The 22,568-nt window shown below is 42.7% G+C and overlaps 1 protein-coding gene across 1 annotated transcript in view; it reads left to right on the forward strand.

The window, feature by feature from the left end:
• Positions 1–22,568, forward strand: part of Kiaa2012 (KIAA2012 ortholog) — a 112,660-nt gene that overhangs the window by 6,098 nt on the left and 83,994 nt on the right. The window contains exons 3-7 of the mRNA XM_029564657.1: positions 9,088–9,247; positions 11,967–12,122; positions 17,091–17,227; positions 18,911–19,094; positions 20,554–20,696. Coding sequence (XP_029420517.1) covers positions 9,088–9,247; positions 11,967–12,122; positions 17,091–17,227; positions 18,911–19,094; positions 20,554–20,696 — 780 coding nt within the window. The remainder of the gene's footprint in view (positions 1–9,087; positions 9,248–11,966; positions 12,123–17,090; positions 17,228–18,910; positions 19,095–20,553; positions 20,697–22,568) is intronic.

Genomic DNA, 22,568 nt, shown 5'->3' on the forward strand with positions numbered 1-22,568 from the left:
ACTCACAGCTCCAGTTCTGTGTGAGTATAATTGCCTGTATGTGGTGATATCTCTGCAATTTGTTTCTGAACATCTACCCACTGGGCAATTTTCCCGATGATCCAGCTTCCTGAGGAATAAAGATCAATGTCAAGTCAAGGGATTGGATATCAGTTCTCAGACTTCTGTAGACACATTGATACTTCTCCTGGATGTTGTTTTGGTTTGGGTTTTTTGTTTGTTTGTTTGTTTGTTTGTTTGTCTGAGTTTTGGTTTTGGCTTTTTGAATTATCTTGTTTTGTTGGTTTATATTATATTTTATTTTTTGAGACGGGGTCTCCCTGTAGCCCCAGCTGGCCTGGAACTCACTATGTAGACCAGGCTGGCCTCTATCATACAGCAGTCCACCTGCCTCTGCCTCCTGAGTGCTGGGATTAAAGGGGTGTGCAACCATACCTGGCATGTGCACAGCTCTTTTACAGAAGTTCTGGGGATACAAACTCAGGTCATCAGTTTTGCACAGCTAGCACCTTTATCTGATGAACCATCTCCCCAGTCCCAGAGAATATTTATAATAATGACTAATACCCAGAATTTACTGTTATATCAGTCATCAAACTGTTTTATCTAGTTGACTCATTTAATTCTCACGCCTTTATAAAGCATGTATTATTTTCTATCATGCTGAAACATACATAAACTTTGCTGTTTTAATCATTTGTATATATACAGTACACTGGCACTAAGTACACCATTCACATTGTTGTACAACCATTTCTGCCATCCAGTTCCACAATTTTATTTTACAAAGCTGGGGCTCAGGGGGTCAGCAATGAAGTACAAACATTGGGTCTTTCCACTCAACCGAGCTAACAACTGGTTGTTCAGCACAAGAACAATGCCTGACACAAAGCAGAAACCCAACAAATAGTGGTTGGGTGAACATATTAATTGCCAGGGTGTGATGGCGGCGCAAAATCTCTACCCAATAGGAATATGCAGCCTAGAGAAAGAAACAAGTGGGTGTCCTGGTGACAACTGATAGGCAATCCATGAGACAAGGTGGATTATAATTTATTGATATGCTCTGGAACTATAAAAAAGGTAGAGATTGTGATTGCTTTATTACTACTTTGATTTTTATTGTCCACATTTATGGAGTACAGTATGACAATTCAATACGTATTATACAATGTGAAATGATTAGATCAGGGCAGCTAGCATTTTCAGTTAACATTCATTTTGAAACATCCACCGCCAACATTTCACCTAGCTTTCCTTAAACATTTTCAAAAATTTCTTATTAAACCAGTACATTGGTCCACCCACCCAGCTGGCTGAGGCAAGATCATTTAAATCCAGAAGTTCAAGACCAGCCTAGGCAGCACAGCAAGACTAGGTCTCAAAACCCCCCAAAAGAAACAAACACATATATAACATATACACATATATAAGTTTTTGACTAATACAAGACTATACATATTTATGAGGTGTGATATGGTATTTCAACATACATATGCAACGTGTAATCACACACATGCATGGGCAAATCAGATAACTGGCATTTCGATCTGTTTATCATTACATTGTGTTTGAAGCCTTTGAGCTTCTCTCATAGTTATTCATAAAATAGACAATAGGGTTTTGTGAAATACAGTCACTGCTCCATGCTGTAGATGCTAGAACGTGTTCCTTCTACATCCCTTCTACCCCCCGCCTGCCTCTAATAATCACTGTTCAACATCCAGCTCTACTTCTCTATGGCATCCAAATATAAGAGGGCAAGAACTTGAAGTGTTTCCATGTCTGACTCATTTTATTTGATGTTCTCCAATCCCATCCATTTTGCTGCAAATGATAACATTCCTTTTTATCGCCTGGAATATTTCTATGTTCATATATATGTATAGATCACATTTTCTTTATTCGTTCATCCATTGATGGGCATCTAGGATGATTCTCTATGTTAGCTATTGTGAATAATGCCAGAATAGACATGGAAGTGCAAGTATGGCAACTTTATTTTCTCCAGATACATACCTAGTAGTGGGATTGCTGGATCATGTGGTAGATCTATATTTTTATTGTGCTGTTCTCCATAGTGGCTATTCTGATTTACAGCCCCACCCACAGTATGTAAGAGTTCCCTTTGCTCCATGCCCTCACCAGCATCTGGTATTTGAATTTTTTTAAAAGATAAAATCTCATGTCTGGCCTCAAGCTTACCATGTAGCTGAAAATGACTGAACTTCTGATCCTCTTGCCTCCATCTCTGGAGTGGTAGGTTTACAGACATTGACCACTGTGTTTGGTTTTTGTGCTGGGGATAGAACCCAGGGCCTCATGCATGTTAGCAAGCATTCTACTGAGCTACAGCCCCAGCCCTTATTTTTATCTTTTAAAAAATTACATTTATTTATTGTACGTTTGGCAGGAGAGGCAAGAACGTACGTGGCGGTCAGAGGTAACTTGTGGGAGTCAGTTCTCACCTCCCACCATGTGGGTCCCAGAGTTTGAACTCAGATTTGTCAGGCTTAGCAGCAATCATTTTTATCCCCTGAACCATTCTGCTGGCCTTTTCTTTTTTCTTTCTTTCTTTTTTTCCTTTTTTTTTTTCTAATTGAAATGAGATGATTGTTCACTGAGGTTTAATTTGCATTTCTCTGCTGCTACTGGTGTTAAGCATTTTTTCTTCATAAATTTCTTGACCAATTCAAATTTCTTCTTTTGAGAAGACTAGTCATATAAGTTGCCTATTTTTAAATTGGATTTTTACTAACTTTTTAAGTTTCTCATATATTCTAGATATTAACCCTTTTTCAGATTAAATACTTTGCAAAAAACATTCAGTTTTGAAGCTTGCCCCTTCCCTCTGCTGCCTATTTTCTGCAGGAGCTTCTGACTCTGGGGAAATCCCATTTGTCTAATTCTGCTTTTGTTGTGTGTGTTCTTGGAGTCTTAGCACTCTGCTTCTGACTGGGAATATCTAGAATGGCTTCTTGGAGGAGGAAGGATTTGACTGGAGTCCTTAGTAAAAATAGAGACAGACATGGGCATAGGTGAGCAGGAGCCAAGAGCAAGCAGAGAGTTCAGAGGGATTAGCCAGGCCGATTCTTGGCTACAAATATACCTAGAGAGGTGGGTGAGGGCCAAATTGTGGATGACTTTGCTTTATACCTCTGGCATTTCTGGGCCTCTCTCTTTACCTCCTGTGGACTTCTACACACAGAACCTGGGCCACCCTCTGCAATACAGTGGCAGTTGGCTGACCAGGCTGTTCTGACCTTCCTGGGGACTCTGGTACTCTGCCACTCTAAGCAGGAATATGAGCCCCACCCAAAGCTTCCTTCTGTACCGGGGTGAGTGGACAGCACTGCAGATACAAGGCCAGGCACAAGGAACTGGGAGTTCCCCTCACCCTTCTGTCTTCATAGGCCTCGTAGGCACAGAGAAGGCAGCCTATCAAGCAAGTCTCTCATTAAAGATGGAGGGTGGCTAACCAGCTGTTCTGTGCATGCTAATTACTTGTTTCAGAAGAAACCTGGAGAGGGTTGACTGGCAAAGCCAAGGCAGGCTGAGCAGTCTGGAAGCATCACTGCCAGCCTCCTGCTGTCATGTTTATTTTCCTGTTCCAGAAACTCCCTCCTGGCTCCCTTCTGTCTCCCTTTACATTTAGAGTAACTTTTGAGTGGGTGATTAGGTATAGGAAGCTGTTAGGGAAAGAGGGCTAAGGAAATATGAATGAGAAGGGACTAGGAGCAATGAAGTTAATTCATTTTTAACAGATTTCCTGTTTATAAATATAATCTAACCATATTACAAAAATTTAATTTTATAAAAGAAATTGCATGTATTCTTATGCCTAGCAGCCTAATATCGCTACAACTAGCATTTTGATGTATTTTCTTCCAGCTTTTCCACCATAATTATACATAAACAAGATATATTTTATGAGGTTATAATTATTCTATACCTGTTCTTTTGTGTTTTGCCTTGTTTCCACTCAGATAATGCATGTTGAAAATCAAGGAACAGCTTGGTTTCACCCTGACTGGCCTCTTCAGTGTCCCTGGACTTCCCTGAACACTTCAGTTCATCCAGTGATGTGACTTTGTTAACTAACTTCAGAGGCGTCACTAAGAAATTACCAAGAGAAACTAGAAAAGAACTTAAACCACAGAGAGAGAGAGAGAGAGAGAGAGAGAGAGAGAGAGCCCCATGATGTCTTTTTCTTAATCCCTGGAGCCTGTGAATATGTTAGATTATAAGGCAAAGGGGAATTAAGGTTGCAAATGGAATTTGAGCTGTTAATCAGGTAGTTTGGTTTGGTTTGGTTCCATTTGGTTCTAAGGATTGAACCCGGAGCCTCATACATACTAGGCAAGTACCCTACCATTGAGTTATATCCCCAGTCCTTGTTTTTGTTTGTTTGTTTGTTTGTTTGTTTTTAAGACAGTGTCTCACTATGTAGTGCAGGCTGGTCTTGAATTCACAGTCCTCCTGCCCCTGCCTCCTGTATGCTGGGATTATACCACTGTGCTCAGCCAGCTAGCCTTAAATGGGGAAATTATTCTGGATTATGTATAGGTACAGGAATTCTTCTTTTTGGTCTTTTTGAGACAGGATCTCCCTGTAGTCCCAGCTGGCCTGGAACGCACTATGTAGACCAGGCTGGCCTTGAACTCAGAGAGATCCACCTGCCTCTGCCTCCCAAATGCTGGGATTAAAGGTATGCACCACCACGCCTGGCAAGTACAGGGATTCTTAAAAATGCAAGAAGGAGGGCTGGAGAGATTGCTCAGTGGTTAAGAACACTGGTTCAGAAGACCCGGGTTCGAATCCCAGCACTCACATGGCAGCTATCCATAACTCCAGTCCCAGGGGATCCAACAGCCTCTTCTGACCTCTGTGGGCATTGCACAACATGGGTGCACTTACCTACATGCAGGCAATACATGAATACACATAAAATAAAAATAATAAATAATTTTTTTTAATGCAAGAAGGATTCAGAAGGGAGAGCTAGAGAGACAGCAGCATGAGAAGGACACAGCCCAATGTTGCTGGCTTGGAGGAGGCAGACACGAGCCAAGGAATACCTGGGCCTCTAGAAGTTGGAAGAGGAAAACAGTTCTTTCCCAGAGCCTCCAACAGAAACACAGACCTGGCCACACCTTGATATTAGCCCACTGAGACCCATTTCAAGCATCTGACTGCTAGAAGTGTAAGATAATACATTTGTTTTATTTGAGTCACTAATTGTGTGTGAGTTGTTATAGCAGCCATGGTAAACTCATACAGTGGCCAAGATCAGCTTTCAAATGTTAAGTAAAACAGTATGTAAGTAGTCCAATTTCCAAGGCCAGGCCTTCCCTGACTTGTCTTGGCAACTCCTTGCACCTTGAGCAAGCCAGCCAGCAAAGCTCTAGAATCAAGCTGGTATTTCAGAAATACCCACTAGCAAGGACAACCAGGGGGTCTTGCCCAGACTCAAACAGGACATGATGTTGTGCTCACAGAGGCCATAGCATCACAGAAGGGGCTAGATTGTGGGAATTCAGAGAAAACAGTCAGCTGAAGCAAAGGTTTACAGGGAAGAAATGAGGTTCCAGTCCACCCAGAAGAGGCCTCCTGTTCAGTGGTCCCCGTAAGTCTAGAAGTCACACTTTGGTTCAAAGCAGAAAGGGGCCATCACACCAGTGTTACACAACTGTCCTTTCTTTGTGGAAGCCAGGATTTTGCAAGAAGCTGTCAGAGCTTCCTATTCCATCTCTTTGTCCAGTGCCAGGTAATATTGTCACTTCAGAATGCAAGGGATTCTGGGAAAGGGGTTCAGCTAACCAAATAAAAATAATAAAGAATAAATTGGGAGTTCTGTTAAGAAGCAGTGAGGTGAAGAAGTATTATGCAATTCCTATAGTCCCACACCCTGGACAAAGAGAGAAGACCTAATATTTGTTGACCACCTACAAGTATAGAATACATTATATACCTTGGCCTGTGATTCCTTTCACTGAGGACACTGAGCAAAATTAATCAGGAAGTAATTCATTTGCCTAAGGACATAAGTTCAGCAGGACTGGATCTCAAAGCTACTGCTCAGTCTCCTTAGAAGATTGGAAACAGGCTCACATGATCAAGGCAGGAGAGCAAGAAGACCAGGAGGACTGAGAGGATAGAACCCCTCACCTTGTCAGAACTAGATTCAGCAAGATACATTTCACTTACATGATTTCACTTACACCATCAAACAAGGTGGCACAGGTCTGTAATCCCATTCTATTCAGGAAGCAGAGGCAGGAAGATCACAAGTTCAAGGCCTACCTGGGCAATTTAGTGAAAACTTGTCTCAAAAAAAAAAAAGAAAAAAGGTAGGAAGTGGTTGGGAGGGCTAGGGATATTAGTCTGTGGCAGAGCACTTGCCTAGCACATGCAAGACATTAGGTTCAATCTATAATATGGGAGGTGGGGAGCCCTGAAAGACAGGAATTATGTCAGTCTTACTGATAAGTTTATATAACTTAGGTGACTGAGAAGTGGGAGAGCTGGGATTATAACTGTGCATTCGTTTAATGAAGTCGTTGATTTCCCAATAATATGTCCCTATTATTGCTGGGCCCTGTGATTTCTGACCCTTTTAAGTCATGTGAGTCCAAATGCCATGAACTTTTTACTCCCTCTAACATGCTATTAGCTCCACTTCAGAAGGAGGTTCAGAAAGGCTCCAAGATTTACCCCAAATCATAAAGTTCCTGAGGCAGAATGAACCTTGAATGCAGACATCCTGATCCTAAATCCAGGCATAAACTGTCTTAGGCTTTCTCATAAGCTCCCTCCCGTGATTCTTCTGGGCTTTCTGGACCTACTTCATGTCTCCTGTGTCCATCATTCAGGCTCAGCAGGCCTGTAAGACTGAAGCAAAAGACTGTTTTCAGAGGTACAAAGGGACTTGCTGCCTGTGGAACTTAGGAGCCATTGAACGTCTGATTTAACCAGCTCTGTTACTCTCCAAACTTTGGTCTTTTTGTTATGTGTGCTAAGATCCTCATCCTGGTAACCATCAAGTCAGGTTTTACTGAATCCTAACAAGTGTGAACATGTTGGGCTCTAGTCTCACAGTTCTTACTCACTGGGACATTCAATGAAGCACCTGCTTCAAAGTCATATCTTTTTTTCTTGTGTTATCAAGCTGGTTCATGGTGCTAAGTCCTGGCCCACTGATGAGATGATATGTTCTTTAAGAACAGGAGGCTTTGTACTGATAAGCAATTTGAAGCTCTCAATTCTGGCCTGGGTCCACTGGCAACTGGCAGAGCTTTCTACTTTCTGCTGTGGTTTGAATGTAGTCACAAAGTTCATGAGTTAGAAACTTAATCCCCAAACACGGGGCTCCACCCTCATGATTGGATTAGTATGGTTATCAGTGAGATTGGATTAGTTATCAAGAAAGTGAGTTCCTAATAAAAGTATAAGTTCAGCCCCCACTCCATGTCCACAGTCATCTCTCATGTATACACGTAAGTGCATATATATTTCTGTCTGACTGCCTCCTGCCAATGATGAGACAGCAAGAAGGTCCTCACCAGATTCAGGCCCCTCAGAGCTATAGGAAACAAACCTCTGTTTTTTATAAATTACCCAATCTTAGGTACTGTTACAGGAGCAGAAAATGGGCTGAGACACCCTTTATCTTCCCAGACTGCATTATGGCCTGTGAGAGTTGTTTCACCAAGGGGTGAAAGTTTCATCTCTCATACCAGTTCTCACTGGATTACCATGGACCAGGTTCATGGCACATCAATGAATATACGGCATACATTTCCATTTATATAAATGGGTTTAGAAATAAAAATCATGGTACCAGAGACATGGCTCAATGGTTAAGGGCAGTGGCTGCTTCAGTTCCCAGCACCCACATCATGGCTCACAACCATCTTTAACTCTGGTACCAGGGAAGTGGGCACCCTCTTCTGGCCTCTGTGGGCATCAGGCATTTATATGGTACACATACATATATGTAGGCAAACACTCATATACATAAAATAAAACTAAATAAATCTTTAAAACAAAAACAAGTTTAAAAAAAGAAACCAAATTTTGATTATCTGGTAGGCAGAAAGTAGATAACTAGGAAGTGATACAAGGGAACTTCCTGAGTTATTGAGAAATGTTCAATTTTGTTTAAAATGGCAGTTCCAAAGGTATATATAATTGTCAACAGTTCCAAAAATATATATAATTGTCAAATTTTATTAAACTTTTATTAAATCTATGTATGTTATATATAAATTATGCCTTGCTTAAAAAACTTTGAAGAGTATAGATTCTGAGATCATGTCCAATCAGCAATCATGAATGCCTTAATGGATTAGTAATATCTGCCATGAACAAGGGGAAAGTGAGAGATATCAGCACAAGTATCACATTTGTTATTCATGGGCTTAATCATCCTCTGAAGTTTCTGCATGTAAGAGTAATATTAACTCAGTTCACCTTATAGGATTATAATGAGGCAAAAGTTCTTTATGTAATATAAATCTCTAGTCATAAATATAAGCTGTATATTCCTCACAATGTCTTGCACAGAGGGGCTGATTTGGGCAGGAAGCTTCCCAGAAACTTTTCCCTAGCTGAAATGAATTGCAACAGAGCCAGACTGTTTTTCAAAATGCCAGACTCCCTATGAATATGGGCATGGTTTGTCTGTCCCAGTACTTATATTAGAAGCATTGAGGGCTGAGGCTCGTGTACACACAGACTTTCCCATTGCAACGCAGAGCCATTTGGAAGGGACTGAACTGATTTGCACAGCTGAACTAGGAAATGTTTCTTCTGAGGCTTTATCCCATCCTAATGCTCTATCTCAAGATGGGGTCTGGTATTTGTCATTTCCCCTTCTCCTTCCAACTGCAAATCTTCAGGGGCCTTTCAGGGCTTTGCTCTGTGGGCTCTTGATTTGCATTTATTAGCCAAGGCATCTGTTTTTGGTGCCTTCTGGCATTTTCTGGGCGTCTCCAGATTACTAATGAGTATTGTGCTAACCATCCTGCATCACTGGGAGTCTCAGAGCTCAGCAGCTGCCCTGTTTCCTGACTGCTGTCCCCACAGAGGGAGGAGGACAGAGCTGGGCAACCCTACCTCTACTTCCGAAGTCAGCCAGAGAGCCAGACTCAACGGCAGATCCAGCCTGGGTATTCGGCCAAGAGATACCTTCGAGGTCTCTTGCGGACTTGGCCTCCCGACACCATGTACAGGCTCCGACGTGCAGGTTAGTGGAAAAATGGGAGGATGTAAACTCCAGGCTCCCTAACCTCGCATTCCGGTGTGAGGGTGTATTTTCCATCAAGGCCTGAATCACCCAATTTTGCACTAAGGCAAAGACCCTGAACTTAGCAACCCACAAGCCTTCATCCCAGCTAATGCCCTTTATCTTTCCTGACATTTGCAGAAGAAAGGAAAACCTGAAGACTTTACCCCACTCCCACCTCTCTCACCCCTCACCCTCAGCATCTCACACGCCACAGCCCAATATAGAACTTTCTTCTCAACCTACCCCATTCCCAGGCATCAGAGATTTCCAATTTAACTTATTCACAAGAAAAAACAGAGACCAGGGCTGGAGAGGTGGCTCAGCAGTTAAGAGCACTTGCTGCTCTTCCAAAGGACCTATGTTCAGATCCCAGCACACACATGGCAGCTAACAACTGTCCATAACTCCAGCTCCAGGGGATCCAATGCCCTCTTCTGGCCTCCATGGGCATTGCATGCATGTGGGGCACCTAAATACATGCAGGCAAAACACTCAGACACGTAAAATAAAAATAATTACATTTTTTGAAGCATTAGATATAAAGAAAAGAAAAAAGAGACCTAGAAAAGCAAAGTATTTGTTCAAAGTCCTTTGGCCCAAAGCCAAGCTAGGGCCAGAAGGCAGATCCTCCCCACACCCGCAGCTCCACGTTCTTCCCAGCATTCCTGATTTCCCTGTCTGAGGTCATCCCAGGTCCTCTTGAAGATGGCAGGTCTCCAGCACAATCCCCTCGGTAGTGAGATGAACACCCCTCTTATGACAGAGACCCCAATGCACTCTGCAAAGATGTAGAAATGAAAGCCAGGATCAGGGATGCAAGTTGCCAGATTCAGCTCACACTCGTCCACACCAACAGTGAGACTTGCAGTGTTTGGTACATATTTCTGCTAAAAAGTATTCATTGTTTATCCAAAACCCCAATTTAATTGGACATCCTGTATTTTATTTGGCAAACATATTGGGGATGAGAGATGAGCGCTAAGATGTGACAGTCCACACTTTGCTGGCTGCCACTTCTTCAGCACCAACACACAGCACCAGAGGATTCTGGCTTGCTTTTTGATTTATAGGTTTACCCTGGGAAAGGAGAGAAAATAGCTCTCTACCCAGTAAGTGGTGACTTGAAACAAAATGAGTGATGTGGGCTTGCCTGGCCATTGATTTTACTTTCAAGGCAGTCCCATGGTTACAGGTGGTTCTGTTTATTTAACACTCAGGAAAAAGAGTGTCTTAACCAAAAGGTGTTTATCATTGGATAGGACCCAGGCAGAACAGGCCACTGTCCTATAGCCTGGGCCCAACATCCTCAAGAAAAGAGGCCCTTTCTCAACAACAAGCAAATGTCTCAGACCTACCCATGAAGTCATGTAGCTAACATGCTAAGAAAAGTCTAAGAAAAGACACATGTACCTTGTATTTGCAAGCCGCTTGCCATAACTCCTTGCCAAAGACCCTCTTTAAAGCAGACCCTCAGGCGGGAGGAACACTGGTGAGACTCTGAAAGGTGGCTGTGGCCCTGTCACTCTCACATCTTGGAACTCGCCTTTTTTATGATATTAATGTATTCTCTAGCCACTTCTTTCTGCCCCTGAGATAAATCCACTCCACCCTTCAAGCCTATTTCTTTGCCTTCCTTTTCAAAAGCTGGTTAAAGTTGACTTTTCCTGTTAGTATACAGAGTCATGGGATTAATTGTGTCATCTTTATACACATGTCATTAAAGTTTGCTCTCATTCTGGTCTCTTCCCCAACTCCTCGTCCAGCTGGTTCCCTTTCTTCACTGTTACTCCCAACTTCTGCTTTCTTAGAACATGTAGCCAATTAACCTCTCTATTCCCCGCCTCACTTAGGATCTCTTCCTCCCTGCTCATGAGGCCTTCACTAAAAAGGTCTCATGACCTTCACACACACACACATACACACACACTCTCTCTCTCTCTCTCTCTCTCTCTCTCTCTCTCTCTCTCACACACACACACACACACACAAAGAGTGAGAAATACACATAATTCTTTTAAAATCTAGATTCTGCAAATAAGAGAAAATATTTAGCGTTTGTCTTTTTGAGGCTGGCAAGCCTGAGTCTTCCACAAAGTCTTCTGACAATTCCAGCCAATAATGAGCTCCTCACTTTCTGACCTCACATCACACTGACTCAGAGCTGCAGAGTTGAGCACAGTGAACCGTCTCTCCAACAGGCTCTGAGGAAGCCATGCCTAACTCCTTTGTGTCTCCCTGCTGCCTAGCAGAGGGGTGGGCCCCTTGGTAAGCCTCAGCAAATACTAGAGAATGACTGGATTTGAAGAGCTACTGCTCGTGTGGCAGACAGAAGCAAGCAAGACACACCCACTGTCACTAGATCTCTCCTGAAGCAGGACAAGACTTCCACCCAACTTTAAGGAAGGTTGTTGGTTCATTCATTTGTTTGTTTCCAATACGGACCTAGTTCTTGGAGATGGTAAAGTAGACTAAGCTTACATGTGGCACAAGACCAAAAGTACTCAAGACAATGGATAGAGACAGGGTTCCAGGCATGCTATATGATTCCTCTAATTCCTTTCATCTTCTTTAATGTCTCTGCAGAGAAGACTAGTACAAATGGTGGGACTTGTATTTTTCTCCAGAACTCTAGATTGGTAACCATGCTTCTATTAATAACTCCTGACCTGTCCCTCAGGGTGCATCAAGGATTCGGCACTGCTCCAGGACAGTCAACTTAGTACACCCAAGAATCTCAAGCCACTACAGGGTCTTTCAGGTGAACCCCCAAAATACCATCTCCTGCCTGTCTTCCCTTCATTTTGGATTCAACAAGGAACACCTTACAAACAAGGTACCCATTGATTTCCCCCACATTTTTCCTGTGTGTCTATGTGTGTGGTGTGCATGTGAATGTGCATGTTTTTACATGTGTGGGATGACATGTGTGGAGACCCAAGTTGATACTGGGAATCATCATCAATTGCTCTTCACCTGATTCCTTAAGGCAGGCTCTCTCAATCAAACCCAGAGCTTGCTGCTATATCTAGTCTTGCTAACCAGCTTGCTCTGGGGAGCTCCTGTCTCTACCTTCTGAGGCTGGAATTAAGGGTTGGCCATCATGCCCACCTAACATTTATATGCACTCTGGGAATCTGAACTCAGGGTCTCACACTTGCATGGCAAGCACTTTAACCACTGAGCCAACTTGCTATTCCCATACCTATCAATTTTGTGACAAGTTCTCAGATATTTGGATTTTAACAGCTTAAAGTAAAATTTTCTGGAATAAGATCTAGGGGTTCTGGGTCCCACTGCCCACATCTGTAAGATGAATGACTCAGTCCAGATAGAATTACATGTGTGCTTCCAATAGAATTCCCCATCAGTCATGTACATATAGCAAGCACTTGAAATGTAGTCACAGAAACTGTGAAACTGAGTTCTTTTTTATTTTAATTCATTTACATACAAATACCAACATGTGGCTACTGTGCTGAAGAGCACAGGTACAGACTCTAGAGTTCAGATTTCTTAGGCTTGATCCAACTCTAATATTCTTTTTTTTGGTTGGTTGATGGGTTGGTTGGTTGGTGGGTTGGCTGGTTGGTTGGTTGGTTGGTGGGTTGGTTGGTCGGTTAATTGGTTGGTTGGTTTTTTTTGAGACAGAGTCTCACTGTGTAGCCCAGGCTAACCTCAAACTCAGTCCTCCTGCCTTAGCTTCCCAGGTGCAGCAGTTACAGACATGTGACATCATCTAATATTCTTTAATCCTATGATTTTTATGACAATAATGAGAAAAAATATAGATGTTGGAGCCAGAAATTTGTTTTCAATGGCTGCCGTCTCATTTGCTAGATAGAAGATCTTAAACAAATCATTTATCTCTTTAATTAAGCTTGTTTGTTCATTTGTATATCAGGAAGATTAAGAGGACCTCAATATTGCATAAAAAATTATTATGATCTGGCTGTAAGCTGTGCAATACTGTGGAGATGTCTACCTGTTAATATTATTCTTGGGAACTTGTGGCATTGAAAGAGCCATAAATTGTCTTTGGTAAAAGAGACAGGAAAAAATGAGTAGCTGTAATGGGCAGACAAGACAAGATAAGCTATAATGGGCATGACTGGTAGTGGAGCTCTTGAGAAAAGTATAAGAGCCTAGCATCATATACAGGTAATTTTGCAGCCTAGTGTGGTGGCACACACCCTTCATCCCAGCACTCAAGAGGCAGAGGCAGGTAGAACTCTATGAAGTACTCCAGCTATACAGTTCACTTGAGTCTAGACTCTGGTTGCTCAAAATCTAGTCAACATTCAGTTTGTACACATGAAACATTTTTTTATGTGTATGAGTATATTGCTTGCATGTATATGTATACTCAAGTGTGCGATGCTGGCAGAAGCCAGAAGAGGGCATTGGATACCCTGGAACTGGAGTTATGGACAATTGTTAGCTGCCATATGGGTGCTAGGAACCAAACCTGGGTCCTTTGCAAGAGCAGCCAGAACTCTTGACCACTGAGTCATCTTTCCAGGCCCATGAAACATCTTGATCAGGCAACTGTCTTTCTCTTTATATGTTAATACTTTGGTCCATAACATAAGTCTCTATTTTCTTTGCCAACAGAAATCAAAATTCCTTAAACCACTTGATTCTGGGGCATTGAAGAAACCAAGTTTTTTGGCAATCCATGTCCGAGGGATTGGAATCTACATAAAAATGTGCCCATGTGGGGACCCCTGCCCTTCCCCAGGTGGCATGCTATGCCACCATTATCTATGATCTCTTTCCTCACAAATCCTATAGTCTCTAGTTGATAGCCTTAGATTTCGATGCACTGGGACACAATAAAGTGGATTGCAGCACTCTCAGTGGGGGAGGGGTATCATTGCACACCCACAGGATCAGTGGCTTTGCTAACTGTAGATAGGGATTGGACATGAAGCATCAGCACCAGATTCTAAGCCATATGACCTCTCTCAGCCTTAGTTTCCCCATTTATAAAATAGAGTGACCATACCACTTATACTTCATAGGATTGTATGTGGGAGTTCAAGGGGATAATGCAGTCCCTGGCACATAGTAAGCACTCAATAAATGTTAATTATAGACCTCCCTGGCTTTTGGGTTTTTTTTTTTTTTAGCATAATTACTAATTGCAATGCCCAATTGCCCATGATCACAGGGGCAAAAAAATCAATTTTTAAAGAAGTAAAAGGAGTTCAGAGGCTAAAACTTGAATCCTAACTGATGTTTTCATTGGTTTTGACTTTGTCACTCTTTAACCTTCTGTTTGCTGTTTTATCTGGAGACATAGGAGAAGTCCTGGCTGAAAAGCTCAGTTCTCCCAATGAGATGTTGGCCAAACTTCGGTAGTTTGCTCATCTGTAAAATGGAAGCAATGGTGTCAGCATCCCTTCCAGCCCCCAACTCCTCCCTACCCCCCCATCTGTTGTGAAAAATCACAAGAGGGCTGAAGAAATGGCTCATACTATGAAAGCAAAAAGACCTGAATTCGGATCCTCAGCACCCATCTAAAAGTTGAACTTTTAGCCTTCAGGGTGGAGACAGGCAGATACCAGTAGGTCATTGGCCAGCCAATCTAGCCAAAATGGCAAGCTTCAGGTTCAGAGAAAGGAAAGGCTGCAGATGGCTCAGTGGTTAAAAGCACTGGCTACTCTTGCAGAGAACCTGTGTTTGACTCCCAGTACCCACATGGCAGTGAGCAACCATCCATAACTCCAGTTCCAGGGGATCCAACACCTCTTCTGACCTCTGTGGGCATTGCATGACATAGGTGCACTTACATACATGAAGGCAATACACTCACACATATAAAAATAAATATAATAAATAAAATATTTTTAAATAAAATAATAAGATGGCTAGGTGTGGTGGTACACCTTTAATCCCAGCACTTGGGAGGCAGAGGCAGGTGGATCTCTGTGAGTTCAAGGCCAGCCTGGTCTACATAGTGAGTTCCAGGCCAGCTGGGGCTACAGGGAGACCCTGTCTCAAAAAGACCAAAAAAAAAAAAAAGATTAAGATGAAGAGTGACAGAGGAAGATTCTTTGCCTCCTCTTCTGGCCTCTGCATGGGCACAGACAACAGAGAGAGAGAGAGAGAGAGAGAGAGAGAGAGAGAGAGAGATCACAGGAGAAGACAGACGTAAAAGTTCTCCAAGAGTTCTAAATTCCTAGCATGAATCACATTATTTGGATGATCTGAGCCCATATTTGATGTAGTAAGAGACTAAACTTTGGTCTCCTTTCAATAATTAAAATGTCCAGTATTTTTCTTGCCAGCCTGTTTCTATTAGCATAAACAAATGAGCCAGGCAAGGACGTGTACTGAGAATGAATTCTTTTTACTCTCACATCAACTGAGTCACACATTCAGTCTCACTTGGACATGGCCAAAGAGAAATGATCTGTCTGTATCCCTACCCATAATGCCCCTGCCCCTCTCATACACTCAGGTACACAGCTGTTCAGTAAGTATCCATTTGGCTGGAGTTCCACTTCCTCTACCCTCAGAAATGTATTTCTGGTTCCATATGAATCTGACTGGGAAGGATGGATCTTCAGGCTGGCTTAACACCAAAGGACCATTCTAGAGTACCCCAAAAGGTCTTTGGTGCTGTACTCTGTATGGAACTGAGGTTTTCTTGAGGACAAGTCAACATGGCCCTGAGCTGTCTCAGATGGAGGAATTCCTAGGATCCATTAAACTCCCCAGGCCATTAAAGGCCAGGCAGACATCTGAACCTGAACCTGAGCTTGTCCTGTCCATTAATAATACTTTCAGTATCACTTCAAAACAGGGTAGCCTTCAGGAAGAGGAAGGAGAGCTGGAGGGGGGGTGCCCCCCCCTCACAGGCATCTGACTCTTGAGCCAGTGGCACCAAGGAACAGAATATGACAACAGGTGAGGGTTGGAGAGCATACGGGGAAGGTAAGGCTGACTGGCAGAAGGAACAGGCACTCCCAGAAGGCCAGTTCTCCATCTCACCCAGGGCACCTGGAGGCTCCCAGAGCCCCTGGTTGAAAGACAACCCCGGATTGTTCCACATAGCTGCATGCTTGGAGTAGAGGTATTGCTAAAGCTTGGCTCCAAACAAGGAAGGTTTGCCAGACTCTTTCAGCAATAAATCTACCTTGAGTAGGTGATGAAAATAGCTGCAGGACCCTTTAAACTATCGATGAAAGATTTGTTAACTATGCTGGAGTCATCTGTTGACTCAGATCCTTCCTGAGGGCTGTAGACAGGATGAATCCAAAGCTAGGCAATCCCACTTCCCCGCAGTAGGCAAAGGTCTTCCCCAAGCAAACCACCAGGAGACACCCAGGAACCCCAAGAGCGGGCTTCCAGCTCAGCATCTCAGTGACAACAGGTCAGGGCAGCAGGTCTCTCTCTCTTTCTCTCTCTCTCTGTCTCTCTCTCTCTCTCTCTCTCTCTCTCTCTCTCTCTCACACACACACACACACACAGTCACACCACTGCCACCCAGGACTCCTTGCACTTCACACAGAACAGTCACTGTCATTAACTGATTTGAGGTCCAGACAATTCTGCAAGAAAGTAAGAGCAAGAAAGTAGTGTCCCCTTTTTACAGATGTGTCCACTGAGTCTCCTGACATCCAGTGCAGCTGCGTCTACCAGCTGGCTGTCATTTCCACAAGACACTATCAGAAATACAGAAATATGAGAGCAGAAGAAATAAGGGCTTGGCCACCGTTGCTCAGGGAAGCAGCAACAACACCATGCTCAGTGCCATGTCTGAGGTTCCCAGATGACCCACTCTTCTCCTTTGCAGGTCAGCAGGGCTTGGATGAAGAGGAAGCTGGAGCTAATGGATACATGGACTCTGCAGCCCAGAATCACAGCAGTCAGGGGACTTACCTGATGCCACTCAGGAAGAAGCCATCACAGGAGGATGAAACTCAGATAGAGGTACCGTTTCTGTTGGGTTTCTCTCTGTTCTTCTTGACTTCAGAGGAGATTTTTTCTCCTTTCACCGTTTCTTGAGAGTCTCCAGAAAGAAGACTCTCTGCTTTGATTCTGAACATTGTTTCCTAAATTGTCACCTGTGGAACTCTGACATTGTCATTGCATGGTGGTACAGCACTTTAGTTACAGCACTTGAGGAGCAGAGGCAGGTGGATCGCTGTTAGATAGAGGCCAGCCTGGTCTCCATAGTGAGTTCCAGGCCAGCTGGGGCTACAGGGAGACCCTGTTTCAAAAAGACAATAAATAATAAATAAACAAATACATAAATAAATAGATAAATAAATAACAAAAGGGTTCTGCAGGCAATGCATTTGGGAAATGCTGCCCTTGTATCCTCCTCTTGGAAAGTCACAGTAAACTTTGGACATGTATGCTTTCCAGGTCCTGGGCTAAAGTCACCATCTTAACAGTTAATCTCCTGGTTCTCTGCATTACTGATCCAGATTCTCCCCTGACTTCTTGCCCCATCTAGGCAGCTGTGATCTTGTCTAGAAAGAAAGTGCTCTTGGTCTTTTGCTGGTTAGTTTTTGTCAACTTGACACAAACTAGAGACTCCTACAAAAAGGGAACCTCAGTTGAGGAATTTCCTCCATCAGATTGGCCCGTGGGCATGTCTGTGGGACATTTTCTTCGTTGCTGATTGATGTACAAGGGCCCAGTCCACTGTGAGTGTTATCCTTAGGCAGGTGGGCCTGTGCAGTATAAGAAAGGTAATGGAGCAAGCCAGGGGGAACAAGTCAGTAAGCAACATTCTTTCATAGTTCCTGACTTTGCTCCCACTAGAGTACCTGCCCTGACTTCCCTAGATGAAAGACTGTGATCTGTAAGCCTCCCCCAGGTTACTTTTGGTCAGCGCTTTATCATAGCAACAGAGACACAAACCAGGACAGCCTTAGACTTGATCTAAGCCTACTTTTTTACTAGTTGTGATAAGCTTGTCCAAGAACTTAACTTTGAACCTGAATGAACAAACTCCTCTACAGATGGAACTGTGAGTTAAAAATGCAAAAAAAAAAAAAAAAACCCTCTAAATTCTAAGGCTCTGTGGTGTGTATGTATGCTGTTACTAATCACCCAAAGCAACACAGGCAATATCTACTCCCATCTTGAAAAACCTTGTTTGACTTTACAAGGTCATATGCTAAGGAGACAGAAAGAGAGAGGAAGAACCACACACAACAGCACAACAGAAGGGGAGAGAGAGGGAGAGAACTTTTTTAAAGACAGGGCCTTTCTATGTAGCCCTGGCCAGCCTGGAACTTACTATGTAGACCAGGGTGGCCTTGAACTCATAGAGATCTACCTGCTTCTGGAAGAGAGACATTTTATGATGTTAAAGACCATGATCTAAACACTTCATTTTGGGGTGTGTGTGTGTGTGTGTGTGTGTGTGTGTGTGTGTAACAAAAAGAAGTCAGGCATAGTTATATGTCATTCCATTGCCAATAATTAAATGTTTCATAGTAGTAAACAGCATTAAAGATCTTCTTTTATAACCTTATCTTCCCAGCTTGCAAAAGAAATTTTATTCCTGGATCCACAAGTCTAGCCACAAAGGCTGAGTTACAGGAAACTGCTTTGTTCCTTTGTGACAGCCTGTTTACAGGACTGTGTGTTGTTCCCTAGGACACATTGATAGAGAATCACCTCCGCATTCATGCTTCAGAGGAAAGTCACAATGAACAGACACAGCAAGCCTCCGAGAAGGCTCTTGGGCGCGTCTACATCGGTCACTCTCGGCTCCTGAGTGACAAACCCCACATCACATTCTATGGCGGTGCCTTCCCCAATAGGAAGGCAGATCTTAGTGGTAAGAAGCCAGAGGTCTATTACTCACTGATCTGAGTGCACCTCACCATGCAGAGTTCACATGAGAATACAGGCAGGCCAAATGTCACTTCCTTGTGCCACTCACTTTTGAAATTAATGCACAAATGAGACTCTGACAGGCTCATCATGGTGCTGAGCCATACAAATTCTATCACCCAAGTGCCTGAGTTTAAATTATCCCCCACTCATTAGCTGTGATCTTGGGCAAACTCTTCATTTTGCTGAGGCTGCTTCCTACTCTGTGAAATGGGAAGACTGCTGTAGGGATTGAGTTAATACAAGTAAAACACTGTGCATAATTCTCTTCCCATATTTAGTACTCAATACATAATTGTTATTTTTGCTGGTTTTTTTTTTTTTCTCTCTACCACCTGACCCAGTCAGCAAGAGCCAGAAAACGAACTTGGGCCCACTGCCTGCCCCTGTCCCAGACAAAGCCATGGCCATTTCCATGCCCCCCACACACTCTCCCCAATTTTTTTCTCATCAGCCAAATTGAATAAAACTTCTATTTTCTGTCCTCTATATATTCATACATTATCCCAGAAAGGGCACACAAGTCAGGGCATGGTAGTATATACATGTAATTCTAGCACTCAGGAAGCTAAGGCAGGCGGACTGACACCAGTTCAAAGCCAGCCTAGGTTATACAGTGAGTTTCACACCAGCATGTTAGGCTTTAGTGTGAGACCCTGTCTCAAAAACCAAAAGAACAGGGGCTAGAGAGATGGCTCAGTGGTTGGGAGCACTGGCTGCTCTTGTAGAGAACCAGCACCCACATGGCAACTGACAACTGTCTGTAACTCCAACCAGGAGATCTGATGCCCTTTTCTGACCTCCATAGGCATTGCACAACACAGGTACACTTACATCCATGCAGGCAATACACTCATACACATAAAATAAAAATTTTTTTTTAATTTTAATAAATAAAATTAAGTAAAAACACACTGAAGGGCATTTGGAGACATGAATTAAACTCTATAGGTCCTATTATATATATTATACACATAATATATATAATACAGCACCTTAAATTGGGTGGGGGAGAATAAGAGAAGGTACAGATAGGGGAGGGAAATCTAAACACCATCAAATTATACTGTATGAAAATAGCAAAAATTTTAATTAAAAGAAAAAGAAAAAGAAATGAATTTTTATTTTTGTGAGCAAACTTAGAATTTCAACTTCTTTAAGCTGACAATAATTTTAACAATCTGAATAAGTATTTCATGGACCATTTCCATATGCAAAATGTTGCAATTGTTCCTCATTTTGGCATCATTCCCTTGTTAATTCCATATCAAAAAAATAAATAAACTTGCTTCTTGCACTGAAAAAATAAAGAAAAGAAAAAAGAACAAAAATCAAGAGATGAAACTCAGCTGATCATCCCATAGCTGCAGCTAACAAGGACTCATTCCTGCCTGTTTCTACAGACAAACAAGGGAACATGAAATCCCACAAGGCCAGAGGCAGGTGCTTGTCACGGGAGCCTTCTGTTGAAAGATGCCATCTCCCTCCTGTGGCATCTGCCACTAGCTCAGAACAAAATACCCTTGGGGAAGCAATGAGGAAAAAGGTAAGGGAGTATGTGTATGCTCATGTGTGTGCGTGCCTCTGTGTGAGTGCATGCGTGTGTGTGTGTGTGTGTGTGTGTGTGTGTGTGTGTGTGTGTGTGTGTATTTAATCCCAATCTAAAAATGAAATGACTCAGAGGATGTCTCTGAGCTCACCAGGTAGAAATGGAATGGAGCTGCTGTGGTAACTTACTGTTGAAAAATCACAAACTACAAGGAGTTAGCAGCCCCCAATCATTCCTCAGGGAATGTTCTGTTAAGGGGCTGGGCAGTCACTGTAAACAAGTAAGGACAGAATTTGAGCTATAAGCATCTGGTTCCCTACAAATTCAAAATGCTGGGGAACTTGTCTCTAGCAATGCTTGCTCAATTGAGGGTCTGTCGCCTTTGCAAATGTCAGATAATTTTCCAAGTTTATGGATTCCTTTCAGAAGTCAGAAACAGGGCCAGCAAGATGGCACAGTTGCTAAAGGCACTTGCCATCAGGTTGATTCCTGGGATTCACATGGTGGAAAGAGAATCAACTCCCACAAGTTATCCTCTGACCTCCACATGCACACAGTGGTACATGTGCCCACTCATATAAAAATTAATTAATTTAATAAAATACAAATTTGTAGAGGTCAAGAACAATTTCTTCCTTAACCTGTCTTGTGATTCTCTATAGGACTTTATTTTTGGAAGTACCAGTGATGAATAGGAACATGTAGGAACTCTAGAATATTCTGCCATAGCAACTGTGTGAATATGGGCAGGGCAGGTCACTCACACCTTCTAAACCACTGTGAACTTATCTGTGGACCAGATAATGATGCCAACCTCACAAGTCTGGTGGAAGGATAAGAAAAGTTGATGTACTTTTAGGAACTCATCACGTGTTGGATTGGAAACTACTACAGTGTTAACTAATACTGAGGATCTGTTGCATCTGAAGTGGTTCTGTAGGTGCCATAGGCAGTCTAGGCAATCCTCGTGCCAGTGAGAGCATTGTTTACATTCTGTTGAGGATATTCTTGGTGTTCCTGAGTATGAGCTGATGTAAACCTCTCCATCCACATGAGAAGGGCCTGTCTTCTCAGGTTCTTTTGTACCAGGGCCATATAGCAGGCCTGATGGGCCAGCATCACCACATGCCTACAGAAAGCCTCCCATCTCAGACCAGGTCAGCCTAGACCTGAGCCAGGCTCAGAGGAAAGGGACTCCTTTGAATTCCATGCATTCGTTTCACAGAGGAAAGCAGTATTTTCCACTATATTAAAACCCTGTGTCAATTTCTAATTAGAATAAAGAAATTAAGACTTGGCTTGTCACCCATACCTCACACAAACAGCTTGAGTTTCCACATAGATTTCTCAATGCAATCTTTGTAGAACAGAACACACAAGGTCCGTATTTAAAACAGGGCAGTTGATGGGCAGCACCTGAACAGGGAGGGTCTCCAAAAACATAGAGATCCTATGTGCATGTGTTTGGCTAATCATTTTCTTAATATCTCAAAATTATAACTATTACTTGGCATAATTTGGGTAGAATTTCCTTCCTCAATCAACTCCAAGCACGTAGGATATGGATGTGTTTCTGACCTTTTTTTCCCTTTTTTTTTTTTCCTTTTGAGCCCTCAAAAAATAGGTTTTGTTGTTTTTGTTTTTTTAATTTTTCCTCTTCTGAAATCAAACTCTCTGAAACCAAGCACTGTATATATTTCACAAGGCTAAATTCATATTCTAAAATCTGCAAACAAAGTGAAGTCCTCAGCAACTTCTGAATATCTGAAAACAGGAAGACATACTTATTATTCCTATGGTATCTCTACCTCACATATAAATATGGTGTGTGTGTGTGTGTGTGTGTGTGTGTGTGTGTGTGTGTGTTTG

Source organism: Nannospalax galili, unplaced genomic scaffold (assembly GCF_000622305.1).
Source record: "Nannospalax galili isolate Female #2095 unplaced genomic scaffold, S.galili_v1.0 scaffold637, whole genome shotgun sequence".
Taxonomy (NCBI): Eukaryota; Metazoa; Chordata; class Mammalia; order Rodentia; family Spalacidae; genus Nannospalax; species Nannospalax galili.